Source organism: Phocoena phocoena, chromosome 4 (genome assembly GCF_963924675.1).
Source record: "Phocoena phocoena chromosome 4, mPhoPho1.1, whole genome shotgun sequence".
Classification (NCBI taxonomy): Eukaryota; Metazoa; Chordata; class Mammalia; order Artiodactyla; family Phocoenidae; genus Phocoena; species Phocoena phocoena.
The window spans coordinates 123598974-123626654 of record NC_089222.1 but is presented as its reverse complement, the minus strand read 5'-3'; the positions used below and the strand labels follow the sequence as shown (position 1 = coordinate 123626654).

At 34.8% G+C, this 27681-nt stretch overlaps 1 protein-coding gene across 1 annotated transcript in view; it reads right to left on the bottom strand.

The window, feature by feature from the left end:
- Positions 1-27681, bottom strand: part of NCAM2 (neural cell adhesion molecule 2) — a 211530-nt gene that overhangs the window by 125670 nt on the left and 58179 nt on the right. Inside the window, exon 9 of the mRNA XM_065875896.1 lies at positions 5317-5467. Coding sequence (XP_065731968.1) covers positions 5317-5467 — 151 coding nt within the window. The remainder of the gene's footprint in view (positions 1-5316; positions 5468-27681) is intronic.

Sequence of the window (27681 nt, the reverse complement as noted above, 5' to 3'; positions counted from 1 at the left end):
GCAAGTGAAAGAGAAGAACAGGCTAAATTTTAAATTACAACCATGGTCACATGTTCCAAACGATTATTTAATTCCATACTCAAAAATAATAATAACTATAGACAAAAGATAACATAATGGCATTTACTCTGCTCCTACCACATGAATAAAATCTGAATCTTAGCTATTAATGATATTAAGATGAATAAGTATTTTATTTTCTACTTAAGTATAAATTTATCTTTTACTAGAATATTTATATAACATAAATACATTTTCATCATAATATTCATCCACTTTAAACATTTTTTACATGATTCAGTTTTAATAAATTATCGTTAAGTACCTAGAAGGTAATAATCTCATTACCTACAATAGAGTAGAGGTTGGGCACATGTATGGGCAAACTTGTATCTTGCTAAATGTAGCATAAAGTTTGAAAAGTGAGCTGGGCTCCCAGCGTTCTGGAATTCATCAGTAAATTTGATTGTGAAAAATGGAGCATCTTGAGTAAGGCATATGAAGCAATACTGTAAGAGTCTGGGTTAATCAAAGAGGAAGCTAGACTCTCAGAGATTTTCAAGTAATTTGTAACAGATATTTAAAAGAGATTCATCATGGGGAGAAAACAAGAGGCCATAGCTTAAATACAGGATTCATGTATAGGTTAAATCCACAAGAGAAACTCCTTTCATTTAAAGATTGAAAAAACAAAAAAGGAAACATGTCAATAGAATGCATGAATAAAGTTTGATAGTGTGTTTATTAATCTTAAAATATAAAACATTTTCCTTTGCTTCACATGAAATTCAGCCTATATCAGGAGAATTATTCCCTTTATAGGTAAAGGATACTATTAAAATTCTGAGCCTCTAAACTCTAAAACTCAGCTAAAGCCATCCTATCTCTCTATTTATTTATTTTTAATTTAATATTATTAATTTTTTTTTGCCACGTTGCAGGGCTTGCAGGATCTCAGTTCCCTGACCAGGACTGAACCCAGGCCACGGGGAATCCTAACCACTAGACCTCTAGGGAAATCCCCTATCTCTCAATTTAAAATTTGAAATGATTCACATATGTAGAACTTACTGTACTTTCTAGGTAGATTAAGTGTGGGTATAGATAAAAATGTCAAATTAAATAAAATTGACTACACAGAAGATTTATATACAGCAGGAGAAAAAAGAAGCTCAACTTCTAACTTTTCAGGACTTTGCAATTGAACAATCTTTTGATCAGGGTAATGGTTTCTTTAAGAATGTATGATTACATATTAAGGATATAAAATTACATATTACAAATTTTATAAATAAATATAAAATTTGAAAAGAAAATGAAGGGAGTAAATAAATTAAAAATTGCTGAAAACTGAAACTAAGACACTCATACTCTTGTTTCCAGGAACTAGGGAAACCAAAAATTCTTCTGACAAAGTTTTCTTAAAAGCAGAATATATATACCTTTCTGTTTCCATAATGGCAGGACAAGCCTGTGATAGCCCAAGTCCCCTACTGGTAATAATTAAAAGGACTAGAAATAGCACAAATCAAGCAAAACAACAACAACAACAACAACACTCCCCTAAGGCTTCTGGAAAGTAAACAAAATCAGGGATTGTGGAGGGGAATGAAAACTAGTTTCTTTTTTTTTTTTTCACCCTCATTGCTTTGTCTAGAGGGCAGGTACTAGACAAGGAGCGTCGAAGTGATTCTGGACCTAAAACACATCCAGAAATATAGAGGGTATGCTGGAAAGAAGCCAATACAGGTTGAATACTGTGGGGGTAATCCCAGACAGGAGTCAGAGAAGGAGACGCCATAATTCTGTAAATAAAACCACAGAAATCTCAGCCTAAAGTCTGAGCTTGGCATTCATAGAGCAGATACAAAACTGTATAGCAAAGGCATTAAGAAATCAACTGTGAGATGTGAATCCCTGATTACAGGAGGCAACACAGAACTTAGAGGTGATTATCTACTTAAAAATACATTTTCCCCATATGGTTGTCAAGACCCAGAGTCTGCACAACATAATGTTTACAGTGTCCAGGACACGACGCAATATTTCTCAACATTCAACAAACCAGGCGAATATGACCAATTCTAAAGGGAAAAGACAATTAACATATGCACATCCCAAGATGATTCAGATGTTGAATCTACCAGATAGAGATTTTAGAGCAGCTAATTTAACTTTGTTACATGAGGTAAAGAAAAAACACATATAGAATTAATGAATATATAAGAAATCTCAGCACAGAAACAAAAAATATAAAACAGAACAAAATTAGAAATTTAGAGCTAAAAAAATAATATCTTAAATAAACAGAAACCTCACTGGATGGACTCAGTAGCAGAAAAGAGATGATGCAATAAAGAATCCATCAACTTGAAAAGAAAACAACAGAAATCATCTAATCTGAAGAACAATGAGAAATAAGATATATAAAACTGAACAGTGTCTCAGAGATCTTTGAGCCAAAACATCTAATGTGTGTAAGTAAAGTCCTAGAGATGAAAAAGAGATTAGGACAGGACAGATGTTTGAAGACATATGATAAAAAACTGCCAAATATACTGACAAATATAAATTTACAGATTCAAGAACTTCAGTATACCTCAAACAGGATAAACCCAAAGAAAACCATACCTGGGCATATCCTAGTCAAAGCTATGAATAACAAAGATGAATAAAATAACTTGAAAGCAGCTTTAGAAAAATGACACATGGGCTTCCCTGGAAGCGCAGTGGTTAGGAATCCACCTGCCAGTGCAGGGGACATGGGTTCGAACCCTGGTCCTGGAAGATCCCACATGCCACGGAGCAGCTAAGCCCATGCACCACAACTGCTGAGCCTGTGCTCTAGAGCCTGAGAGCCACAACTACTGAGCCCGCGGGCCACAACTACTGAAGCCCGTGTGCCTAGAGCCCACGCTCCGCAACAAGAGAAGCCACAACGAGAAGCCCACGCACCGCAACGAAGAGTGGTCCCTGCTCGCCGCAGCTAGAGAAAGCCCGCACGCAGCAACGAAAACCCAACACAGCCAAAAATAAATAAATTTAAAAAGAAAAATTAAAAAAAACAGACACATGGCATACAAGGGATAAACAATTCAAATTACCACGGATTTATCATCAGAATCCAAGGGGGCTAGAAGACAGTGGAGCCATATCTTTAAAGAAATGACAACCCAGAATTCTTCCCAGGGGAAAAAAAAAAATTCATCAGGAATAACAGAGAGGCCATTTTCAGATGAAAATTAAAAAAAAAAAATAATAGACTCTATCCCTAACAAATATGACCTACAATAAATGGGGAAGAAATTTCTTCAGACTGGAGGACAATAATATCAGAGGAAAATCTGAATCTTTAAGGATGGAGGAAGAGTAAAAGGAAATGGTAAAGAGATGAGTAAATAACATTTTTTTCCTCTTCAGTTCCTTAATATATCTATAACTCTTAAAATAAAAATCATCATAATTTCTGGTGAGATTCTCAATTAATATGAATGCAGATATAATACATATGATATTAATAATAAAAAAAAGATCAGTGTGGAGCACTTGTAAAGGCACCTATATGGTTGTCAGGTTTCTACATTTAATGTAAAGTGTCAGATAATTAACTCTGAGAGAACATGAACAGCTATTGAACGTTAAAGTACATCGAGTCAGAGATTAGTGCAGAAAATGAATAATTCATGAGGAAGACATATGGAGAGAGAGAATGGGAGAGAGAATAATGATCCCCCAGTGATATTCATATCATAATCTCCAGACCTTTTGAGCATGTTACTTCACATGGGAAAAAAGAACTTTGCAACTGTGATGTAAAGGATGTTGAGTTGAGAGAATTATCCTGGATTACCCAATGTGGGTCCAATGTAATTGCAGGGAAGTCAAATATAGAGAAGATGTGAGGAAGGAAGCAGAGTCAAAGTGATACGATGCGAGAAAGACTCAATCTGCCAAAGCTGGCTTTGAAGTTGGAAGGAGACTGCAAGCCAAAGAAGGTGGGCAGATTCTAGAAATGGAAAAGACAAGAAAAGGGAATCTCCTGTAGGGCTTCCATAAAGAAACACAACCCTACGGACACTTGATTTTATCCCAGTGAGAATCATTTCCAACCTCTGACCTCAAGAGCTTAAAATAATATATTGTGTTGTTTACAGCAATAAAATTCTTGGTCATTAGTTATAGCGACAATAGGAAACTAAGAGAAGATAGCTATAAATGTGTACTGTGTCACTTAGCCTCAAAATATATGATGCAAAAATCAACAGGATTACAGAGAGAGAAAAAAGTTCACAATCATGGTGGAGGATTTTAACAACCATCATTCTAATAGAACAAAACAAATTCAGTAAAGACACAGAAGATTAAAGAACACTAACACCCACCTTGATCTAATGTATATTTATAGAGCACAATATCTGCAGAATATATATGTTTTTCAAGTACACATTATGTATTCACTAGGTAGATCATATGCTGGGACATAAAATAAACCTCAATAAATATGAAAACATCAAAATCATATAGAGTGTATTTTCTAAGCACAACTGTATTAAATTAGAAGTAAGTAACAGCAAAATATCTATGAAAACAATAAATATCTGGAAGCTAAACATATCTTCATAAATAACTATTGACCAGTGATGAAATCACAAAGAAATGTAGAAAATATTTTCAACTGAAAGCCAAGAGAAAGACAACATATCACTATTTGTGGCATGCAGTTAAAATGCTACTTAGAGAGAAATTCCAGAAAAAGCTGAATAAACCAATATGCAAGACTTTAACAGCAAAGGAGGAGTGCATCTGTGATCAAAAAACAACTTATAGTTTGTTAGCAATCAGCCCTTGAAAAATAGAGTATCCTAAGTACTGTATTTTAAACATTATACAATAATTTATGAGGATGTAAAATAATTCAACAAAACAACTTGAAATGAGAAATGAAATTCTCACTACATATGTGAAACACAGGACCACTAATATTAGGAATAAACAGATAAAAATCTAAGGTGATGTTGATCAATTACTTATAACTAATATAATTCAGTTTATATTGTGTTTTGGGTTAAACGCTGTGTAATAAAAGGTCACAATTTTCAGGATAAGCAACATTAAGACCATTAAACATATAGCACTGTGAAATCTCCCATAACCACCACTAGATGTCTCTAATAACTGACTTTGGCTGCATTCCTTCTAAAGTTATGCATTACATACTACAAAATGAACTACTGTATTTTGATTTTCCCACGAAAATACATGTTTTTCAAAGCAGAAAAGTTGTTTTAATAAATATACAAAATGAAAATAACTTACATTCAATATCAAGGTACATGCTTTTCTGGTGCCCTCCGATTCTACTTGCAGCTTCACAGTCATATCTCCCTGAATCTGACAACTTCACATCTTTAATATGCAGTGATGAGCTTCTGTGCTGCCCTCTGACTTCGATACGTCCATCTGGGCTCTGTTTACATTGATTCAGGAAAAATAAAGATTTTATGCGTATTTTGTGTAAAATGATGATGAAACATATTGCATTTATCATAGACACAATAAATGAAAATAAACTCTTACCTGTATTCATTTTTTATTTCAAAAAAGCAGTGTTTATTTATACTTTACTATTTTTAGCTAATCCATTTTACCAGCCCACTTGCTTACAGGGACACTGACTTATAAGTAGTAAAAACTTAAACATAAGTTTTATCAACCTCTTTTATTTATTATGCTTTTTGCTTTTTATAAAGCTAGTATGTTCTTCTCGGAAGGATTTTGTTGTCTTTCAATTGTGTTCTTTACAAACATAGCAAAATGACAATAATGCCTATTCAATTCTGGCTAAAACCTACCAGTGAAAATGATATTCCTGCTGTATTTTAGTTTTCTATTTCACTAAATAAGGAGAATGTATCAAGATGTATGACAATTAAAGATTTTAAGAGGAATTTATAGTTTTCATTTTTAAATGAATGAAACAGCATTGCTCATAAGCATAATTGGTATTATATGCATCATAGATACACTATTAAAACACAGCATTCTTAGGAAGTCATTGGAAACAATATGGAAATTATTAATCACTTAACTTCACAAATATGACTCAAATCAAGGAATTGCTTATAATCCAATAACATATAGATTATATTTCAAATAAGAATTATTGTGTGCAACATAATTATAGAATTTTCTTAAATCAAATAACTTTATAGCACACATATTTAAAACAAGAATAGTTTATTCATTGAATTTTACTCTGTACTATCAAGAAATATAGTGACCTTTTAGCACTTTATAACTCATTGGAAACATCTGCTCTACCATTATTGAATTGATTCTTTTTAATATTTGAGGTTTTAGTGTTCAACAAAATATTGTATATCATACATTCAATTGAAATATGTATGTTATTATAAACAGTATAATGGTTGTTTAATTTTCTATATGACAGATTTGAACAAATTTCAATACATGTGTGTACTTTGCATTATTAAACTGATGTTTAACTATTTTCCTTTATTAATATTAAAAGACTATCTTAAAGCTCTTTTTCAAACATGTTGATTGGGGCAAAATATGGTTACTTTTTTTTGCTTTTTAATTTTATATAGGAATGCAATCATTATACAATCCTATCACTCACTCATAATTCACTATCTGGAAAATGGTCTTCAAAAACAAAGAAATAAACAAAAGCATATTTGGGATGTATTATGCAACTTAGATCAAGATTTCTATGTCAAAAATATGTTCCTCACCTCCCAAGTATTGCTAAAGAAATAGTAAGGTGAAGTTTTCAAGCAGAAGGTCATTCTCTTCTGCCAATTTTTAAGATGTTCAGTTGCCAAACCCATTTACTTAATTGAAAGAAAGCAAAATGTAAGAATCCACAGAAGTTAAAAATCAGAATGAATAAACCCAAAAGCAAAATGGACAATTGTTCTACAAGGTAACTAACTGCTGTTCCATAACTAAATAGGTATTCTTTGGTCCTTATCTCACTGCAACTCTGTTCATCATTAAATCCTATTGAACTATGTCCTTCTTTTCTTGTGTGCTGACTTCCCTTGGCTTTCAAGACACTCACATGATCCTGATTTTTCTCCCAGTTTTGGTTGTAGTTTCCTTGGGTTTGGTTTTGGTTACAGCCTCCTTTCTTCCTCGGGGCCTCTGTATTCTGTCCTGGACTCCAGTGTCTTTTCAGTCAATACAATCCACTTAGGCACTCTTATCCCTGCCCATATCTACACTGATGATCTCTAGTCACTCTTTCTCCACCCAGGATCTTCTTTCCCTGGAGCTACATAACTAGATATATCATATGCAGGGCAAGTCCATTTGATGTATATCTCAAACTAGCATGTGCAGATGAATACATCACGCCTTACCCAGCATCACCTGCCCTCTCCCAGTTGTCTTTCTATGAATGATACTAATTCTTTCCCATGCCCCATGCTATACCATGTCCTTAGTCTTGGATCAGTTGCTGAACATTTATTCATCTATTTATATTCTGAATAATGATAAATCTCAGTTTATCATCTTGCTCAACATTATGATTTCCAATTTTCAGCAACTGTGTTTCCATAGACGTATCTGCTCTCTGCCTCTCCATTTACAGTTTTAGTTGTGCTGCTAAGTTGGAAGGATATTGACAGGCGTCTCTGGATTTCAGAGAGAACAATCACATTCAGGCTGAATGTGACCAAAAAAGACTCCCTGACTCTGCAAAAGCCTTCAACATTATGTTATTTCCTATGTTTCTCTTAGCAAAAAATCATTCCAGCTGCAGAAATTATTTCTTGTGTAACTAAGAATAACTCTTTTTTTTTTAAAGCAAACTTTAAAAACTTCATAACAACTTTATGAAGGATTCACATCCCTGGACCTCTTACTCTATAATTACAAATAACATTGTATTGCCTCCCAAGTAAAACCCCAATCCATTAGCCTGATGTTTACGGACTTCCATATGGTATTACCTTTCTGGTTAAGCACAGTTTACAATTTGGATACTGTTAATTTGGATTCCATTTAATGTGAATTATTTGTATTGTCATGAATGTCCTGTGCTTTCTAAGCAGGCTTCACACATCTTTCTCAAATCTTCCCCCCTTTATCTCTTCCATATTTACGTGGCAGTATTCTACCATCATTCTTTCAATTTCTTGGCCAGATATCAATTCATACTCAAAATAATCTCTGGTTGACTACTATACATACAGATATAATGTCCCTGTGCTTTTCTTGGGACACATTGCTTTTTCTAGTCTTACTGGAACTTCAGATTTTATCCTGCAGTTTGATATTATAGTTGTACAAATGCGAGAATATTTTTATGGTACTTTGTGTGAAAGTCACCTGGACTAGTACTTAGGACAGAATCATTACATTCTAAAATTTTTATAAAGCAAATTAAGATATAGTGAAATGTACATATAATTGAATAAAGAAAATGTAATCCTTCAGCTATACTTTACTATGGATTAAAAACGTGACATTTAATACCTTAATTAGAATGTGGCAAGATACATTAATAATGATGCGAAGCAAATTGTTCCTTCTTTCATTAGAGAAAATATTGTTCTTTCGCACATTAAAAAGTAAATTTACCCACCTTAAAAATCAACAGGTACTTTTGTTATTATGATACGGTTTTCGACTTGTGGAAAACTATCCATGTGTGTAAAGTTAGCATGCTATTAGTAAAAATGGTTTTATTTAAAAGTTTTTAATAATGTATCTAAAATTAATAGAAATTCCGGAAGAATAGAATTCTTTCTGGAATGTGTGTGATTCACTGAGAAATTGTAAGTCATTTTCAGAGTTGGCATTGGCTTTGTAATAATGCACAATATGCATTGACTAGAAAACCAAAGTCATTTCTCCTCATTTCTGACATTCCAAAGGACATCTTTCTCTTTGTGCTACAAAAAGGCATTACACATACCTGAAAGAAAATTCATTATATCTTGGCTTTGATTCACTACCTACTGAAGATTCACTTAAGACATCTGATATTTGATTGAGACAGGTTAATGGGCATATTAGTTCTCCATCTAGTATTTTCAGTTTCTATCACTGCATTAACATGATTAGAAAGTGTCTGACTGTACATTATTATTCCAGTCCTTTACAGAAGGACTCTCTGAAATTTAACTTGATATTATATCTTTTGCCTTTCTGGAAGGTCAGCTTAAGAACTGCTTGAATAGTATTTCAATATTTTGATAAAATAATTATTTATAGAGTTTATTGTCCTTTCAATAATCCCTTAATCAAATATCTATGTGATAACTACCATCTTCAGTTTAGTTCAAACATAAATATTTTGTTGTAAATTTTAACTGTTGGGCATTTGAATTTATATAATGTGTCCTGTTTATTTTTGTGGCTTTACCTGACTAGACATTTACTGTCAAATTTGGGATTCAATTGTAGTGCACAACACATCTGAGTTGGACAGTATCCTTTCTTTCTTCTTCCTCACACTCTTGTCTTTGAACCTTTTTACAGTCATTGACCCTTTAGCCTTTTGAGAAAATTGTGGATCATGTCACTTAGTTACTCAACATTTTTTCTGTATATGTGCAATTGTTTCACAATAAGCATCCAGGCACTGGGGATATAAGCTGAGCAAAATACAATAATTTCCGCTCTTCATGGAATTTAAGTTTAACCGAGAAGACAGATATTACTTCTAAGATATAATACAAATAAACTCAAAAATACAATGTAGGATGGAACAGGATGGAAAGCCCAGAGATAAACCCACGCACATATGGACACCTTATCTTTGATAAAGGTGGCAGGAATGTACAGTGGAGAAAGGACAGCCTCTTCAATAAGTGGTGCTGGGAAAACTGGACAGATACACGTAAAAGTATGAGATTAGATCACTCCCTAACACCATACACAAAAATAAGCTCAAAATGGATTAAAGACCTAAATGTAAGGCCAGAAACTATCAAACTCTTAGAGGAAAACATAGGCAGAACACTCTATGACATAAATCACAGCAAGATCCTTTCTGACCCACCTCCTAGAGAAATGGAAATAAAAACAAAAATAAACAAATGGGACCTAATGAAACGTCAAAGCTTTTGCACAGCAAAGGAAACCATAAACAAGACCAAAAGACAACCCTCAGAATGGGAGAAAATATTTGCAAATGAAGCAACTGACAAAGGATTAATCTCCAAAATTTACAAGCAGCTCATGCAGCTCAATAACAAAAAAACAAACAACCCCATCCAAAAATGGGCAGAAGACCTAAATAGACATTTCTCCAAAGAAGATATACAGAATGCCAACAAACACATGAAAGAATGCTCAACATCATTAATCATTAGAGAAATGCAAATCAAAACCACAATGAGATATCATCTCACACCAGTCAGAATGGCCATCATCAAAAAATCTAGAAACAATAAATGCTGGAGAGGGTGTGGAGAAAGGGAAACACTCTTGCACTGCTGGTGGGAATGTGAATTGGTTCAGCCACTATGGAGAACAGTATGGAGGTTCCTTAAAAAACTACAAATAGACCTACATATGACCCAGCAATCCCACTACTGGGCATATACCCTGAGAAAACCATAATTCAAAAAGAGCCATGTACCAAAATGTTCATTGCAGCTCTATTTACAATAGCCCGGAGATGGAAACAACCTAAGTGCCCATCATCAGATGAATGGATAAAGAAGATGTGGCACATGTATACAATGGAATATTACTCAGCCATAAAAAGAAATGGAATTGAGCTATTTGTAATGAGGTGGATAGACCTAGAGTCTGTCATACAGAGTGAAATAAGTCAGAAAGAAAGACAAATACCATATGCTAACACATATATATGGAATTTAAGAAAAAAAAATGTCATGAAGAACCTGGGGGTAAGACAGGAGTAAAGACACAGACCTACTGGAGAACGGACTTGAGGATATGGGGAGGGGGGAGGGGGAGCTGTGACAGGGCAAGAGAGAGTCATGGACATATATACACTAACAAACGTAAGGTAGATAGCTAGTGGGAAGCAGCCGCATGGCATAGGGATATCAGCTGGGTGCTTTGTGATGGCTTGGAGGGGTGGGATAGGGAGGGTGGGAGGGAGGGAGATGCAAGAGGGAAGAGATTTGGTAACATATGTATATGTATAACTGATTCACTTTGTTGTAAAGCAGAAACTAACGCACCACTGTAAAGCAATTATACCCCAATAAAAATGTTAAAAAAAAATACAATGTAGGAACACCACAGTTTCATTTTGGGGGTGTTAATGGAGGGGTGGGTTAGAGTCAGAAGTATGTTCCTTGTTAAACTGACGCGTGGATTGGGATCTGGAAATGGTGAAAGAGGGGCAGTGTTGTAGAGAGAATTCTGGGCATATGCCACCAGAAGGCTTATGAGAGAACTGAGAGAACCCAGTATGTGCAGAGAAGAGACTGTGAGAACGTGGGCTCTCCTGACATTGGGCAGGCTGATAGAGAACACATGCAGGACCCAAGACACATGCAGACACACAACAAATTTTACCCTTTGACTAAATGTTATTTTTTTCTCATTGTATGATATGCAGTTTTGGGGGAGCGATTCTTTTTATTATATATTATGTTTGAATTATTTTCAATGGCATTAAATCTCTATTGAATGCAAATTAAACAGCTTCAAATACATAGAGGTAGCAGCAAGGCATAACTGCTAAATGTATAAAAAAAGAAAACAGACTCTTTCCAAACATTATTGGCATTAATTTACCCAAACTGACTTCTCAAAATCATGATAAAGTTTCATTACATTCACTGATTTCTGCAAAGAAATTTAAGCAGAAAGATTGTCTTGCTCTTATAAGATTTCTATATTTACTCTTAGTTTTAATGTCTTTTTCCTCTGGGCTTGATCCCACCTTCCTAAGTGTACTCCTATTTTGATGTCATGAAATAAACTTTTGTACAATTACCATTCCTCCTAGCAATGTAAATTGATGAAACAAAGAGTAATATGTCCAATAAAATTTCTTAACTTTTGTAGTTTCTTCACTGACTCTAGGGCCCTTTTCTTCTCTTTGCACATACAGTCAGTAATTTATTCAACAAATAGGAATTGAATATAGGAATGAATAACTGCTAACACATACAATAGGTGATAGTTAGATACATACTAAATATTTTACATTTATTAGTTCATAATACTGCTATGATCCTTTTAATAGTGCTATGAGATTGGGACTAATATCATCCCCATTTTAAAGATGAGCAAAATGAGGCACAGAAACATTAGATAACTTGCCCAGGTCCCACACAGCTTATAAGTGATAACAGTGGGATGCCCAGGCTGTCTGGCCCTGGAGTTCATATTCTGAATTACTTTTGCCATATGGCTCACTACCTGGGCCATAACTATGTGGCTGAGTTACATACTGTACCATAGCTATGTGACCAGCACTATGCTGGGTTCTGAGGACAGAAAGATGGATAAGAAAGGCAAAGCCTTTAGTCTCAAAGGTTAAAAGGCTTAGAGGAAAATCATAAATTTCATCTGACATAGATGAAATTAAGGAAGAACACCTAGTACAGTCTACAGAGGTGAGGAACAATTACTTGCAGATATTTCTGCCTGAACAGGGTCCTGAAGGATAAATAAGGCAGCAGATTGGCTGTGTAATTTGCAGGGCCCACTGAAAACTGAAATGTGAGGTCTTTTGTTCAAAAGTTACTATGAATTTTAAGACAACCACAGCAGCACTTTAAACCCAATGCAGGGCCCTACTGAGTGTTGGGCTCTGTGCAACTGTACATGTCACATATCCATGAAGTCAGCCCTGGCCAAGCAAATAGGAGGAAAGTTAGGAAGGAAATGGGAACTACATAGGCCTGGACTAGAGGGGAAAATGACATGTTCAAAGAGTTGAAAGAAACTCCCTAGAGCTGGCATATCCAATATAAGGTGGAGAGAGGTAAGATGTGAAGTGGCTGGAGAGACAGACAAGAATGCCCAAAAGAGCCTCAAAAGTCAAAGGAACATTGACAAAAACATGAAACGATGCTCGACATCCTTAGTCATCATGAAAATGCATACCAAAACTCCATACTACTTCATGCCCTCAGGGATGGCTATAAACAAAAAGACAGGTAACAACAAGCATTGGATAGGATCTGGAGAAAATGGAACTTTAGTGCACATGTGATAGGAATGTAGAACGGTGCAGGTGCTTTTGATAAAATGTCTGACAGGTACTCAAAATGTTAAACACAGAGTTACCGTATGATTCAGCCATTACACTCCCAAGAGAATTAAAGATCTATGTCCACACAAAAACATGTACTATATAAATGTCCATAAGAGCATTATTAATAAATCCAAAAAGTGAAAGCAACAAAAATATCCATCTACTAATGCATGGATAAATAAAATGTACTATTTTTATATAATGAAATATTATTTGTCAATAAAAAATATGAGGTACTTACACAAGCCACAACATAGATGAACCTTGCAATCACTATGCTAAGTGAATAGAAGTTAGTAATGAATTCCACATTTTGAATGCTTCCATTTATACAGAATTTCCAGAACAGACAAATCTATAGATACAAAAGTGATTGCCTAGGGCTGGCAGGTGGTGGTAAGGTGACAGGGGAGTGACAGTCACGTGGAGAGGGACTTGTTTTTTGAGGTGATGAAAATGTCCCCAAATTTATTGCGTTGATGATTGCACAACTCTGTGAATATACTAAAAGGCAATTTATTTAATTTTACCCTTTGATGGGTAAATTGCATGCTATGTGAATTATATGTTAGAAAATATTAAAAAATAAAGCCAAAAGAAAGAATGAGTGTTCTGTAAAGAACTGGAAAGGATAGGCAAGTTTTCGGGCAAAGGAGTAGGGAGAATGCATTTGTTATTTGAGAGCATCATTCATGCCTCAGGGTAGAGAATAACTTTGAAAGGGGGAAGAGAAAACACCAAGAAACATACTGCAATGATAGTGTTCTGGGAAAAGGTAGAGGTAGATTAGATGGAGAGAAGTGAGTGCATTCTAGAAACATACTGAGGAAGAATCCACAGCATTCAGTGAATGTTTAGATGGGAACTGGTGATGAAAGAAAGGAGGCAAAGGATATTTTCAAGTTTCTGTCACAGATCCCTGGATGGGAAATCTGATTTTTTATTAGTAGATTGCTGTAGGTATATAAAATTATACATATATATGCATATATTCACATTTGACCATAACAAATCATATTTTAATAACCAGCATACATTATATTCCATATTATATACCCAGTACTTTACTATTTGAAATTGAAATGCTATGATAATCAGGCCAAAAGCAGAATAAACTTTTCAGATATTTTAACTCAAAAAAATTAGAAAAGGTGAATTCCAACTGATAATTGTCAAAATGCTGGTTTTCAGAATATGACCTGAATATTTTGTATTGGTGCCTGTGCGTGCTGCCTTATTTACCTTAACAGTAGGTAAGACCAGAGATTACAGAACCAAATGGGAAACTTTACATCCTGTTTGCGCCATCTATAAGCTTTGTAACTTGGAGTCAACTACTTAATTTAACTGTACCTCAGTTTCTCTCTCTGTATAATGGGTTTAAAAATACAGCCTTTATAGTATTATGAGGGAGATTAATGATTTTAATATTTGAAAAGAGCTCAGCACCTGGCAAATAAATTGGCACAAAACATCTGATATCCAGACCTAAAAGATAAATATGTGAGTTTACACAATATCCATTTCATTGTGAGGTCCAAAGGCAATCTGTCTCAAAGGGAAATGACACCTCTCCTATCTTCTTACTTAACAGTGCATTAGTGTTGCTAGACTTTTCTCATGATTCCTTGAACCACATGCCAGTTATTTATTTATAATATTATAAAATATTTATAATATTTTATCAATGAAAATATGTAAGATAGTAAAAAAACAAAATTAAAATCAGGATAAAAACTACTATAGGACAGCAAAATTACTAAATAAATGATAAAACATTTCACATATAAATGATTAAATTGCCAAATAATGAGATTTATATTTTATTTCATCCATAATACTAATAACAAATCCCTAGATATTGAATTTATCTGTAATTGCCACTATATTTATGGATGGTTTGACTGTATCCTTGACCCTGCCCTTCATCAGAAGTACCTCCCTGCTTCCCAAATGACTTTGGTGTCAAAAGCCTTGTCTTGTAGGCTTTATACAGACATAGGCTCTGTGTCACTATTCAATAGTTTTAAATTTGTGGATTCTAATGACTATGTATCATTTCCAAAATGTATATATTAGTTAAAGCTGTATTAAGTATCCTGACCCCATGTCTATATCACTATTACTTATGGTCATTCATTGTGATTGGAGTTCTAAGCAAATAAATTAGGAGAGGAATGTGCTTGTAGTATGGCTGATCATTTTAATTTTGGCAACACCGTTGTTGACTCTGAATGACAAGATACTTATTTTTTTGTTGTTTCTTGAGTGTATGTGCAATTTTAATCAAATATGAAGATAATAGAACAAAATATTTGATATCAGTGTTGTTCAGAAAACTCAGGACATAGGAATTCAAGCCATAAGTATGGGGCTAGTGTAGAAAGCCAGTAGGCTTTCAATCCATTTAAAATGTCATTGCTTCCCCCAAGGTTAAGAAACCATGAAAAAGAGGTTGATCACTATTGTTTCTGAATTTCCAATTTTTCTGTATATCCTTCATAATGGAAAATAAGCAAAGAAAGAAAGCTCCTTATTAAAAAATCAATAAGGGATAAAGAAGCCAAGAAGAAACTTAAATCTAAAAGTTACCTCCTATCTTGAGTTAAAATTTAGTTTCATGGCACACAAAAATGAGAAGATAGAAAGGAAGTCTGAAAGAATGAGGCACATTATACACTGAAATTCTTGCTATTCAACATTTATTATAAGATGGTCAGGTGTATTGTGGTGATTTATGCACATAATTGAACTTACCTTGTGAATATTGATATCACATTATTACACCATACTGCTCTGGAAGTAACATAATGACTAAAATATAGATTCCATTGTTTCAAAGCTTTGAAGAAGCCATAGGTTTTGTTTAATGTTTTTATAATTCAGATTTTAAAATGTTTTTCTTTATAAAAATCATAACCAATTGGAAAACAGATGAAGTGCAATACTAAAAATATTAGAATTGGAATGGCATAGCATTGATAATGACTGAGGCTGTGATAGAACATGGGGTTTCATTATACAATTCTCCAGTCTTTGTTTTAAATATACAGCACACATTTTATCATGGGAATTTTTAAGCAGCATAACCAAGATGGGATGTGTTCCTTCATCCGATTTTCTCAATTGTTAGAACATACAGAGCAGAGCAGAACCCAAATTAAAGTCTAGAGCATGCTGCTACAGCCTACTTACAAACCCATAGATTTTTGTATTGAAAGCCCTGAGGTTTTGCTGTCATTATTTTGCAGAGTTATCACAGTGCAAGTTGCCTAATACACAGTACATAACTTTTGTTGCTTTTCCCTAGGTCTGGTTAGAATTACTTAAGTTTGTGTAGCCTCAGTGCTAGATACATGATAAATGTTATTATAATCAGTGATGTAGTTGGTAACAAGTGTCTCAGCGGTATGGCAATCGTGTCCAAATTAGAGACAAATGAAAGATTTTTGCAAAGCAAAAAGCACAATATGCAACAGCAATTAGTACAATAATGTTAAATGAAATGTTTAAAAAATGCCTGACACATAGTATATATTCAATGTTAACAATAGTTATTATCCTTTTCCTATAGTATATCTTTATATAAATTCCTACAACATGTTCTGTAAGGGAAAAACTACAGTGTGAAGAAATACAAAATATTGTGGGAACATTCTTTCTTTGCTCTATCTAGTGAGACAAATAAGGGCCCTGTTCTGAGCCTTCTTTGGCCAACACTCACTCAAAGCATGAAAAAGACACAGGACTGCTCTAAGTATATGTATGTTTTCTTCCTGTCTATGTTTCATTTGGATAAATTGTATTTTTCTGTCTTTCATTTTACTAGAGTTTTCTTCTGCAGTGTCTAATCTTCTGTTAATCCAATCCAATGTCTTTTTTACTTGACATTTTTTTGATCTCTAGAATTTTGATTTAGTCTTTTACTGTGTCATGTTTCTCTGTATTATGTTCATGCTTTCCTTTTACCTTGTAGTACATATGCAGTATATATAAAAAAAAAAAAAAAAAGACGTTCCTATCTACTGTTATTTGTGTCAATGGATCTGTTTCTATTGATTGATTTGGTTTTTTCCCTATTATGGGTTATATTTTCATGTACCTTGTATACCTCATAATTATTGGATGCCAAACATTGTGAATTATATACTTTGAGTTACATGAAAACAGTTTTATTCTTTTGAGGCTTTTAAACCTTGTTAGGCGAGCTGGGAGCAATCTTTAGTTTAGGACTAATTCGACCACACTACTGAAGCAACATACTTCAGTATTCCAGTGGTTCTTTCTGTGGCCTTGCATAGTTTCCTCACACACACATACACTTATCAATACTCAGCTAAAGACTCTTGGGGAGAGTGCTGAAGATCTCTGGAGCTCTATCTGTGTGAATTTCTTCTCTACAGGGCTCTCCCTCTCTGGTACCCCATCCTGTGATTTCTAGCACCCTAAGTCATTCAAACTCAGAACACTGGCTCCTCAAAGAGTCAGACTCTTCATCCCTGTGCTACAGCCTGGAGACTCTCTACAAAGTACACTCTACCAATCATAGGGGTCACATCATTTGTTTCTCTCCTCTCATGGATCAGTATGCTATCCATCATGACATAAATTTTGTCTGTTGTCATTGTTTAAAGTCAGAGTATAAATCAAGCCCTTTTTTATCTAATATGCCTGGAAATATACGTTCTAAAAAGTATTTTAAATTGTCACTAGTCCCACACTTAACAACAGAAAATGAAATGCATTTACCATCTAGTGATCAACTTTTGTCACATATATGAGAATTCGTATGGTATACAACACATCACTATTAACCGCATCGCTTTTATCAGACTAATACCACAAAGTAGAATAGTACCTGGAAATGTATGTGTATATTTTTCCTTCTTTTAAAAAATCACATCATTTCAAATACATATTAAAGTATATACAACGTAGGATATATAAGAAATGTTATGAAAATAATGTGTATAATTACTGTCATATGTACTGGCAGTGTTATAGCAAATATATGCTCCTTTTTTAACACACAGCTATGCTGAGTGACTCATATACTTTACTTCAGTGGCTCATTTTAGGTGGGAGGCTCAAGAAGATAAAAAAATATTTGTTATCTCTGCGTTTTGAACTCTTCTCAGGCTGTCTTACAGTCTGACAATTATGCAATTAACCTAATTATTTTAAATAAAAAGCACTTTATTTATTGGAAACGTTTTATATTATACATGCACATAAACACCAAAAACTAACAATACATAAAAACACAGTTTAATCAAATCATTTTGCTACATAGACAAAGAAACAAGCTACCTCTAAAAGATGGCTAAAAATTAAAACTGTGTATAATATACACGAACTCCAGTGAGCTGCTTTAGTTTGGTTTTGGATTTTGTTTGCTTTGTGGTAAAGTATCTATTCATAAAGAAAAGACAAATTAAAACAAATACTGCATATACAAACTAAACTTTTTATAGTTTAGAAGTCTTCAATTAAATGAGAAGGTACTCTCCAGAAAGGATCTAAGTTATCAAGATAATAAAATAATGCATAGGAGAAAGAAAGGTGGAAATGTTAACAAAATTTATTTTTTACCAAACGCCAAATGGTGTATTAAGACACTTTCAAAGTGTGGAATAAATGAATCAGTGATACAACTCTAAACCATAGAAAGGAAAAGATACAGTGTGGTCTTTGTCAAAACATTAAAAGAGAAGGTAAAGCCTGTATTTCTATATTATATTCTTTTATAATAAAACAAAATTACGGCTCAGACAGGTCTGTGATGAATCTTTACATTGATATGTATCAATCATCAGGAGATAAAAATTTACAGACATTATCATTAAAGGGGGTCATGGTGTAAACAGAGAGCCAAGAAGCAGAGACGGTCTGGGAAGTTATATTACCTTTGCTACAACAATCAAAAGTGATAACAAACAGCCCTCAACAAGTTTCTAATTGTGTGTTGGGATATGCAGGTATGGGATGTGTAGTAAATAATTATACTACAGGGCAGCTTGTTGTAAATTATATGAGAAGGTGTTAGAATAGTATACTTCTTAGCACAATGTGCTATCTCAAGATGCTGATCAAAACAGCCAGCCAGGGGCTTCCCTGGTGGCACAGTGGTTGGGAGTCTACCTGCCGATGCAGGGGACGCGGGTTTGTGCCCCAGTCCGGGAGGATCCCACCTGCCACGGAGCGGCTGGGCCTGTGAGCCATGGCCGCTGAGCCTGCGCGTCCGGAGCCCGTGCTCCGCAATGGGAGAGGCCATAACAGTGAGAGGCCCGCGTACCGCAAAAAAACAAACAAAAAAAACAAAGAGCCAGCCAGGCATGTTTCTGTAATATAGGAAAAGGAGATCCAACATCTCTCTATGGTACACACAGGAAATGTGTGCAGTTCTATTGCTTGCTAACCTCCTGCTTCTATAAAATTTGTCTATGGAAACTCCTTAATTATCACCATTTCTATCATTTGGTCTCAGAGGATATTTAATTTATGAATAAGCAAATTATTAATTCACTAAGCAATCAGAGGATATATAAATTTATTCAAATTATCACTGAGTATGCTACTATTTCTTTAGCATTATGTTTTTTTTCTTTTAAATTTTTGTCCCAGTAGCTTCACACCTCCTATGACTCAGATAGATGCAGTGTACTTCAAAACTGAATGCAAATATCCATATAGTAAGTCAACTCTAGTGTTCTGTACACAGTTTAAGTTCTTATCTGGTTTCAGATTTTGTAATTAAAAGAATAGCGGTCTGCAATTTATACTTAGTTTACCTAAAGAATTCAACAATTAACCTAAACACACACATAGTTAAAAATCAATAGTCTTACTACATAGACTTCAGGTTGGCAATCAAGGACTCTCTCAGCAAACTCAAAAGTGCTGGAAACTGCAATTAGTACATCAAAGATTTGTGATAGTTTTCACTACACTTATGACTCACAATGTACATTCAAAGTTGTAGATGGATAAAATACATACACTATTGAAAATCTTCCAGCACCAAGGATTGATGGAGGAAATGTGAAATCTTATTTGGTTGAAATTAATTGATTTTAATAGTAGGATTTGAGGAAAAAGTGAAGGTAATAGAGATTTGAAGAATGGCCTATCATATAGAGCAGTGTAGGTAATAAAAGGGATTTCCAAATGATATGAGAAGCTATTGGAGGCTTCTGAAAAAAAGAGTGATATTATCTGACTTATTTCAAATGGACCAATTTAGATATTTTAATGAGAATAACAGGGAGCAAAGGTGAATGCATTAAAACCTCTTAAAAGTTATTGCAATAGTCTAGGCAAGTCACTATGCTGGCTTGGACTAGAGCAGTAACAGCTGTGTTTTGAGAAATTATCAATTTTTTTTAATATATTTAAAATAAGGCTAACAGGATTTACAACATTTGAATGTGTGTATAACAATCAATAAGTCAAAGATTACATAAAGAATTTTAGACTATATTACTGGAGGGAAGGAATCACCATTTAATGAAATTTGGATGACTGACAGAGAAGCAGAAGTAGAGATAATGTATAGAGTTGGACTGTATACTTTCAGTTTAAGATACTTATTTAATATCCAAATGGAGCTACCTGGTAGACCACTGGATACAGACAACTAGGATTTAGTGGAGAGGTTCATGTTTAAAATTTGGATTTTACTGAATCCAGCTGGTAATTAAAGCCATGATAAGACTAGATGAATAAGTCAAGGGAATAAACATAATTAGAGAAAGGAATCCAAGAATAGACCCCAAACTAGTGCCCTTGATAATTTAGAGATCAATTAGAAGACAAAGACTGATAAGAGAAAAAAACAGGAAAGTATACCATAAGCCAAAGACCATGCAACAAGCAGAAAAGATCATTTAATTGGATCAATGCCTCTCTTAAGCAGAAAAGTAAAATCAGGACTGCTAATTTGTGATAAAATTTAGAAAAGTGAATGTTATTAGTAACAAGCTTTCCAAAGAGTTTTAGTGGAGTCATGTGGTCAAAGCCTGACTGGAGTATATTCAAGAGATAATTCTAGGAAGAATTTAGAGAGAACAAGATTAAACACCATTTTCAAGGGATTTTGCTATGAATAGAGAATAGAAGTCAGATGGGATTTGGAAGCCAAATGTAGTAGCTATCTACCTTTCTGATATTTGCACAGACAAAAATATATACTCATATATGAAGGATATGTGGGTATAACTATAATTAACCACACTGTGCATTTCATATCCATGACTCATTTATTTTGGACTGGAAGCTTGTACCTCTTAATCTCCCTCACCTATTTATTTCCTCCCCCCACTCAATTCCCCTCTGGCAACCACCTGTTTGTTCTCTGCATCTGTAAGTCTGTTTCTGCTTTGTTATGTTTGTTCATTTGTTTTGATTTTTAGATTCCACATACAAGTGAAATAGTATTTTTGTCTTTCTCTGTCTGAATTATTTCTCTTAGCATAATACCCTCTAGGGCCATCCATGTTGGCAAGAGTTCATTCTTTCTTTATGACTAAGAAATATTGATATGTCATGTCTCCTTTATCCATTTATATATGGATAGGCACTTAGGTTGCTTCCATATCATGGCTGTTGTAAATAAAGGTGCAATGAACATAGGGATGCATATATCTTTTCAAATAAGTGTATACATTTTCTGTGGATAAATACCCAGGAGTGGAATTGCTGTATCATACAGTAGTTCTATTTTTAGTTCTTTGAGGACCCTCCATACTGCTTTTCATAGTGGCTGCACCAATTTACATTCCCACCAACAGTGCACAAGTGCTCCCTTCTCTACACATCTTCTCCAACACTTGGTATTTTCTGCCTTTTTTTTTTTTGCGGTACGCAGGCCTCTCACTGTTGTGGCCTCTCCCGTTGCAGAACACAGGCTCCAGACGCACAGGCTCAGAAGCCATGGCTCATGGGCCCAGCCGCTCCGCGGCATGTGGGATTTTCCCAGACCGGGACATGAACCCGTGTCCCCTGCATCCGCAGGCCAACTCTCAACCACTGAGCCACCAGGGAAGCCCTGCTGCCTTTTTGATAATAGCCATTCCAACGGGTATGAGGTGATATCTCATTATGGTTTTGATTTGCATTTCCCTGATGATTAGTGATGTTGAGAATGTTTTCATGTGCCTGTTGGCCATCTGTATGTCTTCTTTGGAAAAATGTCTATTCTATTCTGGTACTCTGTCCATTTTTAAAATTGGGTTGTTTGGATTTTTTTGATGTTGAGTTATTTGTATTAGATATTAACTTCTTATCGGATATATGGTTTGCAAATATCTTCTCCCATTAAGTAGGTGACCTTTTTGGGTTTTGATAGTTTCCATCTCTGCAAAAGTTTTTGAGTTTGATATAGTCCCATTTGTTTAGGTTTGCTTTTGTTTCCCTTGCCTGAAGAGACATATCCAAAGAAATATTACTAAGATCAATGTCAAAAAGTTTACTGCCTACATTTTCTTCTAGAAGTTTTATGACTTCAGGTCTTACATTTAGTCTTTAATCCATTTTAAATTTATTTTGGGGCATGGTGTGAGAGAGTAGTCCAGTTTGATTCTTTTGCATGTACCTGTTCAGTTTTCCCAACACCATTTAGGCTATCTTTTCTGTATTGTATATTCTTGCCTACTGTGTCATTGATTAATTGACCATATAAGTGTGTGTTCCTGTTTAGGCTCTCTATTCTGTTCCATTGATCTATGTATCTGTTTTTGTGCTAATACCATATGGTTTTGATTACTGAAGCTTTGTAGGATTGAAATCAGGGAGCGTTAAAACTCCAGCGTTGTTATTCTTTCTCAGGATCATTTTGGCTACTTTAGGCCTTTTGTGTTTCCATACAAATTTTAGAATTATTTGTTCTAGTTCTGTGAAAAATGCCATTGATATTTTGATAGGAATAGAATTGAATCTGTAAATTGCCTTGGATAGAATGGTCATTTTAACAATATTAATTCTTCCAATCCAAAGATATACTGAACCCAGTATATCTTTCCATCCGTTTGCATCATCTTCAATTTATTTCATCAGTGTTTTATAGTTTTCTGAGTACAGATCTTTTATCTCCTTAGTTACATTATTCCTATGTATTTTATTATTTTTGATGCAATGGTGAATGAGATTGTTTTCTTAATTTCACTTCTTGATAGTTCATCGTTAGTGTACAGAAATGCAACAGATTTCTGTATTTAATCATGTGTCCTGTAATTTTACTGAATTCATTGATGAGTTCTAGTAGTTTTTAAGAGGCATCTTTAGGATTTTCTATGCATTGTATCATGTCATCTGCAAACAGTGACAGCTTAACTTCTTCCTTTCCAATTAGGGTTGATCTTACTTTTCTGATTACTGTGTCTAGGTCTTCCAATACTATGTTTACTAAAAGTGATGAGAAGAAGCATCCTTGTTTTGTTTCTAATCTTAGAGAAAATGCTTTCAGCTTTTCTACTAGCTGTGGGCTTGCCATATATGGCCTTTGTTATGTTGAGGTATGTTCCCATGAAACCCACTATATTAAGAGTTTTTATCAAAAATCGATGTTGAGTTTTTTTCAAAACCTTTTCCAAATATATTGAGAGAATATGATTTTTATTTTTCAGTTTGTTAATGTGCTGTATCACATTGATTTGCAGATATGGAACCATCCTTGCACCCCTGGGATAAATACTACTTGATCATAGTGTATGATCCTTTTAATGTATTGTTAAATTCAGTTTGCTAATAGCTTGTTGAGTATTTGTGCATTTATGTTCATCAGTGATATTGGCCTGTAATTTTCTTTTTTGTGATATCTTTGTCTGGTGTTTGTATCAGGCTGATTCTGCCCTTGTAGAATGAGTTCAAAAGCAATCCTTTCTCTGCAAATTTTTGGAATAGTTTGAGAAGGATAAAAGTTACCTCTTCTCTAAATGTTTAGTAGAATTCACCTGTAAAACCATCTGGTCCTGGACTTCTGTTTGTTGGGAGCTATTTTATTACTCACTTAATCTCATTGCTGATAACTGGTCTGTTCCTATTTTCTATTTCTTCTTGGTTCAGTCTTGGAAGATTATACATTTATATGAACTTGTCCAATTCATGTTGTATATTTTATTGGCATATTTAATTGTTCTTTATATTTTATTATTGTCCCTTGTATTTTGATGGTATTGGTTGTAAATTCTTTTTCATATCCAATTTTATTTATTTGGGCCCTCACTCTGTTTTTCTTGATGAGTCTGACTAAAGGCTTATCAACTTTATTTATCTTTTCAAAAAACCAGCTCTTAACTTCATTGATCTTTCCATTTTTTTAATTCTCTATTTATTCATTTCTATTCTGATATTTTGACTTCTTTTCTTCTGCTAACTTTGGTTGTGCTTGCTCTTATTTTTCTACTTTCATTATAAGTAAGGTTAGGTTGTTTATTTGAGACTTTTCTTGTTTCCTGAGGTAGGCTTCTATTGCTATAAACTTCCCTCTTACACTACTTTTGCTCCATCCCATGGATTTTGGATTGTTATGTTTTTGTTTTCATTTTTCTCCAGGTATCTTTTGATTTCTTCTTTGATTTCTTCAGTGATCCATTAGTTATGTTATGTTATGTTATGTTATGTTATGTTATGTTATGTTATGTTATGTTATGTTTGGATTCCTGTTGCTTTTTGTGTATCTATTATAGATATTTTTGGTTTGTGGTTACCATGAGTTTTATATATAGCAACATATAAATATACATTATTTTAAGTTGATGATCTCTTAAGTTCAAATGCATTTTAACAACCTTGCACTTTTACACCCCACCCCACATGCTTACTGTTTTTAACATCATATTTTACATCTTTTTGTTTTGTGTATCGCTTAACTACTTGTTGTGAATTTAGATGGTTTTATTACTTTTGTCTTTTAACCTTCTTAGTAGCTTTATACATGGTTGGTTTACTTACTTTACTGTATATATATCTTTACCAATGAGATTTTTTTCCTTTTAGAATTATCATATTTCTAGTTGTGGACTTTTCTTTTTTGCTTAGAGAAGTCCCTTTAACATTTATTTTAAAACTGGTTTGATGGTGCTGAAACTTTTTAGCTTTTGCTTGTCTGAAAAACTTTTGATCTCTCCATCAAATCTGAAAGAAAGCCTTGCTAGGTAGAGCATTCCTGGTTGTAGGTGTTTCTTTTTCACTTTAAATATTATGCCACTCTTTTATGGGCTATGGAATTTCTGCTGAAACTCATGTCAGCTGATAGACTACATGAGTTCCCTTGCGTGTAACTTCTTACTTTTCCCTTGCTGCTTTTAATATTCTCTCTTCATCTTTAATTCGTGCCACTTTTATTGCAATGTGTCTTGATGTGATCCTTTTTGGGTTTATCCTGTTTGAGACTCTTTGTGTTTCCTGGACCTAGATGTTTGTTTCCTTTCCCAAGATAGGGAAATTTTCAGCTATTATATCTTCAAATATATTCTATGCCCATTTCCCTCTCTCTTCTCCTTCTGGAATCCCTATGATGCAAATGTTAGTACACTTGATGCTATCCCAGAGGTCTCTTAAACTGTCCTCATTTCTTTTTATTCTTTATTCATGTTTCTGTTCGCTTCAGTGATTTCCACTATTCTGTCTTCCAGCTCGCTTTTCTGTTCCTCTGTATCATCTAATCTACTGTTGATTCCTCTATTGTACTTTTCATTTCAATTATTATATTCTTCACTGTTTGGCTCTTCTTTATATTTTTTAGCTCTTTGTTAAAAACTTCTAACTTCTCATTCTGTCATCCAATCTTCTCCCAAGTTCTTTGAACACCTTTACAATCATTAATTTGAACTCTTTATAGGGTAGATTGCTTATCTCCATTTAATTCTTCTGGGGTGTTATCTTGTTCATCTGTTTGGAACATATTATTCTGTCACCTCATTTTGTCTAATTTTCTATTTTTATTTCTATGTATTTGGTAGGTTGGTTACATTTCCTGACCTTGGAGAAGTGGCCTTTTGCAGGAGACATATTATGTGTCCCAGCAGCACACTCCCCTCTATTCACCAGACCTATATGCTCTAGGGGTGCCCCCATGTGAGATGCCTGGGTCCTTCTCTTATGGTAGGATGACTACTGTGAATGGTCTGGTAGGTGTGTCTGGCTTGGGTCTGGTTGGTTGCCAGGCTCTGCCTTGTGCAGAGAATGCTGGCCTCTGGGGCAGGATGGGTCACAAGGTGGCTGGCTACAGAGACCCAGTGGTTCCTGAGGGTAGTTCTGACCTACTGATTGGCAGACCTGGGTTCTAGGGTGAGTGGTTGTTGAGCCAGGATCCTGGATCTCTATGTCAACTTGCTGATGTGTGAGGCCAGGGCCCAGGGTGTCCTGGGGCTAGTGCTTACCCATGGGTGGGTGGAGCCATGTCCTGGGATCTCTGGCTAAAGGACCCTGGGGGCCCTAGTGCTGGTTTCAGTCCCCTGGTGCACTGGGTTGGTTCCTGCCATGGCTGGCTGCAGGGCCCAGGGTGTCCTAAAGTTGGTGTTGGCACACTGGTGGGTGGGGTCAGATCCACGGGTGCCTGTATAACTATGTAATATCCAAGTATGGGTGCAGACCATAACTAGACTTATTGTGGAGATAATTGTGAAATGTGTAGAACTGCTGAGTCACTATATTGTTTAACAGAACCTAACATAGTATTGAAAGTCAATTATATTTCAAAAACAAACAAATTCATAGAAAAAGAGTTCATATTTAGATTTGTGGTTACCAGAGGCAGGGGTGGATGAAGGCAGTCAAAAGGCACAAACGTCCAGTTATAAGGTAAGTACTAAGGATATAAGATACAACATGATAAATATAATTAACACTGCTGTATGTTATATATGAACATTAAGAGAGCAAATCCTGTGAGTTCTCATCACAAGGAAAATATTTTTTTCTATTTATTTAATTTTGTATCTATATGAGAAGTTGGGTGTTCACTAAATTTATTGTAATAATCACTTCATGATGTATATAGGTCAAATAATTATGCTGTATACCTTAAACTTATACAGTGCTGTATGGGAATTATATCTCAATAAAACTGGAAGAAAAAATAAAATTAGAAATACAGGAAAAGGGACTTCCCTGGTGGCTCAGTGGTTAAGAATACACCTGCCAATGCAGGGGACACGGGTTCAAGCCCTGGTCCGGGAAGATCACACATGCTATGGAGCAACTAAGCCCACGTGTCGCAACAACTGAGCCTGCACTCTAGAGCCCGCAAGCCACAACTACTGAGCCTGTGTGCCACGACTACTAAAGCCCATACGCCTAGAGCCCGTGCTCCACAAGAGAGACCACTGCAGCGAGAAGCCTGTGCATGGCCAAGAAGAGTAGCCCCCCTCACCGCAACCAGAGAAAAGCCCTCATGCAGCAACGAAGACCCAATGCAGCCAAAACTAAAATAAATAAACTAAAATAAATAAATT